Source organism: Nannospalax galili, unplaced genomic scaffold, assembly GCF_000622305.1.
Source record: "Nannospalax galili isolate Female #2095 unplaced genomic scaffold, S.galili_v1.0 scaffold593, whole genome shotgun sequence".
Taxonomy (NCBI): domain Eukaryota; kingdom Metazoa; phylum Chordata; class Mammalia; order Rodentia; family Spalacidae; genus Nannospalax; species Nannospalax galili.
In genome coordinates this window covers 873,192-879,223 of record NW_008332686.1, presented here as the reverse complement: position 1 = coordinate 879,223, position 6,032 = coordinate 873,192, and the positions used below count along the sequence as shown (strand labels likewise).

Here is a 6,032-nt window from a genome sequence, read left to right as displayed (position 1 = left end):
GTTTGTTGCTTTCTTCTTTTTAAAGCAGATTTTATTTTTTTAGCTCATTTTAGCAGGAATGTCTTTGAATCAGATCCAAGAACCAACTCTTTACTCAAAAGTTTTAGGCAATATAGAGTCAGGAAGATGATGTAACCAGTTACATAATTTGCTTTCTTAGAGTTTATGGAAAATGTTCTTAAATTAGGCATGATGAATGGACTAGTGTAACTGTTAACAGCATTCAGAATTATTGTCATTTTCTTTTTCACTAGTTGTTCAAATTTCTTCATTGAGAAGTCTGAGTGTGACCCAAGGTCTACTCTATGACACATCTAAATACATTGACTTCTCTGTTCCATATCTGATTTATAAATACTACCAGGTGATATGTATGATAATGTTCTACCAAAACTAACAAAAGGTTATGAATTTCAATTTCTCTACTACCACAAACTATCTGTAATTTAGGATACTCCTCAAAGCACAATTATTTTAATAAATATTAAGCACATATTACTGATAAAGACCTTATCTTACTTGCACTGATTCATTTTTTTATGAGAGTGACTTTAATGACATCATCCCAGTTGTCTGAAAAGTTGAGATTTCTATAGTATTTGATTAATGTGACTTTAAATCAGTGTTATGCTCCTCATTAATTCTATTAATAACAATAAAATCTTCAAATATATGACATAGTTTCTAATGATTTAGGTTACATGTATTTCTTTTTTCTATTATAAGCCACATCCCTTCTAAATGTCTTCAAACCAACTCTATGCATCCATTAAAAACAGAGTATGACACCACACTTTCCTTATAGCATTTTTCATCTCTGCATTTCTCAGAGTATAGATGAGGGGGTTGAACATAGGAGCAATGATGGTATAAAACAAAGCAATGACTTTATCCTCAGGCAAAGCAGTAGGAGGTCTAAGGTAGGAAAAGATTGCAGGTCCAAAAGATAAAGTTACTACAGTGATATGAGAACCACAGGTAGAGAGGGCTTTGCGTCTTCCCTCAGTTGAGTGATTTCTCAAAGTAAATAATATAATGGCATAAGAAATGCACAAAATGTTAAATACTACTAATGTTATGATCCCTGAGTTGGCAACCACAAGAACACCCATGATGTAGGTGTCAACACATGCAATTTTTAGCAAATGAAAAATATCACAAAAGTAGTGATCAAGTTCATTAGGGCCACAAAAAGGCAACTGGATTGTCATAGCTAACTGAGGAAAGGAGTGGCCAGCACCACCAGCCCAAGCAGCTAAAATTAGTAGATGAGACTTGGTCCTGTTCATGATGACCATGTAGTGGAGGGGCTTGCAGATGGCAACATAGCGATCAAAGGCCATGGCTGTGATAATGAGGATCTCAGTGCAGCCGAAGAAGTGCATGGTGAAGACCTGCAGCATGCAGTAACTGTAGGAAATGGTTTTAGTTCCTGCCAGCAGGCTGCTGATAAGCTTGGGCATGACAGTAGATGTGTAGCAGATATCCATGAAAGACAAGTGTAGGAGGAAATAATACATTGGCTGGTGAGAAAGAGAGCTACACAGAATAGAAATAAGTATCAGGATGTTGCCTACTAACAGAGCCACGAAGCAGAGGAAGAGGAGCAGGAGGCAAAACATCTGTGTGGATTTGTCATTGGAAAGCCCCAGAAGAACGAACTCAGAGATATTGCCCTGGTTCTCCGTGAAGATGGCCATAGGTTTTCAGCACAGAACTTAGGTACCTGAAAGAAATTAAATGAAAGTTTAGTGAAAATTTAGCAATCAGATCACCAGAATTTAAATGCATAAAAATTAAATTAGCATACAAAGAAAATGCATAATTTCTGATTTATGAAATAGTAACCATTCTTGTAATGTTCATCTTGAAAATCTACTTTTGAATAACTCTACAGTGAGTTACTTATGATCATGTGTGTTATTAAATTTACTTATAATCATTTTAAATATTTAAACATTGTTTAAAATTACAAAGAGGAGGAAAACCGTTTTGAAAGTATTTTAAGTGGTATGGTTTTGTTGTTAGCAATCATTTGAAACATAAAACTGAAAAGTCAAATAAACAGAACTATTTTAATTAAAAATATAATATTCCCTTTAAGATGATTACGGTAAGCAAAATTTTTAAGATAAAAATCACAATAATGAAATGCATAATATTAAGTAACCACTGAAAAACAAGTCTAGCTACACAAAAATGAGGAAGCATTAAAAGCAAAATAAACTGACTAGTTGTGATTGTTGGGCTGATTATGTCGTTAGACATTACCTTCCCCCATCTATAACACTAAGGAACCATGAGATCATAGGAGATAGCTCTTCTCCTGCATGCTTGACAACACATAGCAACTTTGCCCATATAGTTCCTCCATTTTGAATGAATAGTTTGACGGTAAATGAAAGTGTCATGTGTATGTCTATAATTAAATCCAACAAAGAAATAAAGGTAGCAGAACATTACTCTAATCAGGTAAATTTCAATTCTGTAAACAAAAAGTCTACATAGTGAGATGGCTTATTTTAGAAATTGTTTTAGAACTATTTACTAACACTTTTTGTTTTTGTTTTTACTTGTTTTCCCTTTATAGTTGATCTTAGCCAAAAGGCTGAGAAGCGATTTGTTTCCCTTTTAAAAATGTAGCCAAATCATTACTTTATTTCTTTGATGGTACAAGATAAAAAATCTTAGCCAAAGGGCTGAAAAGCGATTTGTTTCCATTTAAAAATGTAGCCAAATAATTACTTTATTTCTTTGATGGTACAAAATAAAAATTTATAAAAATGGTAGGTTTTGTTTCTGGAAAAATACCTGTCCTACAGTATTCTGAAAGAGAAAAATTATGTACCCTTTAACAGTTTAAGGCTAGCTTTCTGACTTTATAAATTATAAAGAAAACCAAAGGCAGACTCACACTATCCAAATATGGATAATTATCAAAATAATAATCATAATAGATACTTTTAAATGCATATTTAATTTTAATAGATGGATATGTGAAATTACTTGATATTAGTTGATTCAGGCAAAATTGGTGTGTTGTAAAATGGTAGGTTTTTTTTTTTCTGGAAAATACAAACCTTTCATTGTATAGTTATTCAAACAGAAACTCATCTGTCTTTTTATGGGAGACATGTCTACATGCCTGTGAATCAAGCTCCACAAAAAGCTATGACAGTCTTAAAAGCATCTTCAAAGTGGCTATTCTTAAAATATATTTATAGTTATGCACAATGGACATCAAAGAATGTAAAAGAACACTACAAAATTTAATAGTGTGGTGCTGGAAAGATGACTCAGCTGTTAAGAGCATTAAATGCCATTGCAGAGGACCTGGGTTCTGGTTCAATTCCCAGAACCTCAAATGGCAGCTAACAACCATCCATAACTCCAGTTCCATGGGATCTGAAGTGATCTTTTGAGCTCTGTGAGCATTATACAACAAGGGTACACTTACACACATAAAGGCAATACACTCATACATGCAAATTTAAAAAAATATATAAGAATAAAATAAAATATTTTAAAAATTAGTAGTGCTTAGAATGAAATTTTATAGACCAAATATAGAGTATATTTAAACTCGCCCACCAAGGTGGTATGGGTAATTCTCAAACTGCTGTCTGATTATCATATCATATTCAGGCTTCATCAGGAAGTAGTTCTACCCCGTGAACTCACCTTGCCTATAGTCTCCTTATGAAACTTTCAAATAAAATGCAGAGTTCTCAGGCAAACGGTTGAAAACACCCAACCCCATTATCTTAAAATACTTTTGATATTTCAACATCACAAACATGCTACAAGTTTGTGAGTAGACTTTAGCAATTTCCTAAAGCCATTATAATGTGAGAGAGACCACAGAAGACTGCCAGGGATTTGGAATACGCAGCGAAAATTTTTTATAAGCTCTCAGAAGAAAAATCACCAAAAAGTCTTCAGAAATTCCTTCAAAGAATAACATTAATTTTAAGCCCTGAATCATTTATTTTATGCCCTTGATTTCAAGAAATTTCTTTAGGGAAAGCAGAATATAGACTTCAGTGGCAGTGCATGATTAACAGGTCATTGGATGTTCCAATAATTGTATTCCCACAGCCATTCTTAAGCAGGCGCTGGCCAAATATTGTGGAGATAATGGCAGTGGAGATATCCCTGCAGCCTCTTGAGGCTTGCCTGGTGTGGGATCTGTTTCCACTCAGGACCAAAAATGAAAAACACCTGTCCTACAGTATTCTGAAAGAGGAAAGTTATGCACCCTTTAACAGTACAAGGCTAGCTTTCTGACTTTATAAATGATAAAGAAAATGAAAGACAGACTCACACTATTCAAATATGGGTAATTATCAAAATTCTAGATATGTAGATGAATGAGTTAACTCAGTCACCTGTAGGATAGTAACACCAGACTATTTGTTCCCATTATGACAGAAAAGGGGATGAAGACTCAAATACCAGTATGAACCTAGCCAGTCTGCAGAAGTAAGAAGCCCTTTCTTACCTGGCCTTCATTTAATAGACAGAACTCCATTTAAACTCTTAAAAAATTATTTATATTTGTTTAAATTTTTGTGCATTTCATACATCTTAATCATATTTATACTCCCTCCCCCATCTGCACACCCCATTCCCCCTGCTTGGGTTTCATGCATTCTATTTTAAATGTTAAGGTCTCTAGAGTCGAGTTTGTGACCTTAGATGTCCCTTAATGTGAATTCATTCCCCGGAGCTACACAATGCTGTCTTGTGTCACCGCCTTAAGGAAGATTCACTCTCCCTCACCCTGTAGTGATCAGCTGCCAATAGTTCATCAGCTAAGGTTGGGGCCCGCTGCTCATTTCCTCAGTTCTCTGCTGGTTTTTGTCTGATTGAGCTTGCATGGGTCTTGTGCATGCTCACCAGATTGCTATAAGTTCATATGAGCATTTCCTAGAGTCCTGGAACACTCTGTTTCCTTATGGTCATGTACCAACCCTGGTTCTTACAGTCTTTCCATTCCATTTTCTGCACCCCTAGGTGGGTGAGGTTTAATATGAGTCCTATCGAGGGACATGAACTCTTCAGTCCCTTATTCTCAAATAGACCCTTAGTTCAGTAAACCAAAATAATATATATTTTAAGATTTTAAATAATTTTTTCATTATTTTCAAAAATGTCACTCATATTTACTATGAAATTCTATCATATCCACTCCCCTGTTTACTCCCTCAACTCCCTCTTTCTTGCCCTTCAACATACCCCCTCCTCAACCTCATGTTCGTTTTGTTCACTAGCTTACATCATGAATTTATAGCAGTTTTGTCTCCTGTTCAGGACCTATACAAGTTCAAGAGAGCCAAAACTCCATCACAGGTTGGGGAGGTACTCTCCAGGCCCCATCCCTAACCAAGGAGCTATGAGCACTTGATAAACACTGAGAAACAAAGGATGTTTCTTTTGTTAGGGTATTGCTAGAGGTAGATTCCCTATGCTCAGTGGATGATAACATCCATCCACATATGTGCAGAACTAATTCAACTTAAGATGCCTGTTAAATATTTTTTAAAGATTTATTTAATTTCGTATGTGTTTGTGTGTGTATCCAGTATGACCAGAAGGGGACCTCAAATTCCTTGGAGATTGAGTTCTGGGTGTTTGTGAGCCATCTCATGTGAGTGCAAGGATTTGAACTCCAGGCATCTGACAGAGCATTGTGGCCACCAGGGGCAGCCAGGGTACCTGAATGGATTACCATGGTCCTGAAAATAAACCAGGAGACCCAGATTTCCATGCACCTGAGTACTGATTGTATCAGCAATTCTGCCTTTATTGCCATACTTGTGAGAATCACAGTCACATGTTTATAGAGCTGAACAATAATAAAATGGCTTCTCATACTCATAAGAACCAAGTCAAATATTTATAGAGCATTGAATAATAATAATATTGCTTGAATATAATAATTCAGCAAAATAAAATGAGCACATCAACATTATCATTATGCTCTGTCTACTTAGGTCAACATGTTTCATGAGAACCTAGAGGGGGAACCA

At 35.4% G+C, this 6,032-nt stretch overlaps 1 protein-coding gene across 1 annotated transcript; it reads right to left on the bottom strand.

Moving 5' to 3' along the window:
• Positions 1 to 758: 758 nt before the first annotated feature.
• LOC103729639 (olfactory receptor 4P4-like) lies at positions 759 to 1,700 on the bottom strand. The gene has a single exon (XM_008827712.1). It carries the CDS (start codon positions 1,698 to 1,700, stop codon positions 759 to 761), a length of 942 nt encoding a protein of 313 aa, XP_008825934.1.
• Between the last annotated feature and the right edge of the window lie 4,332 nt (positions 1,701 to 6,032).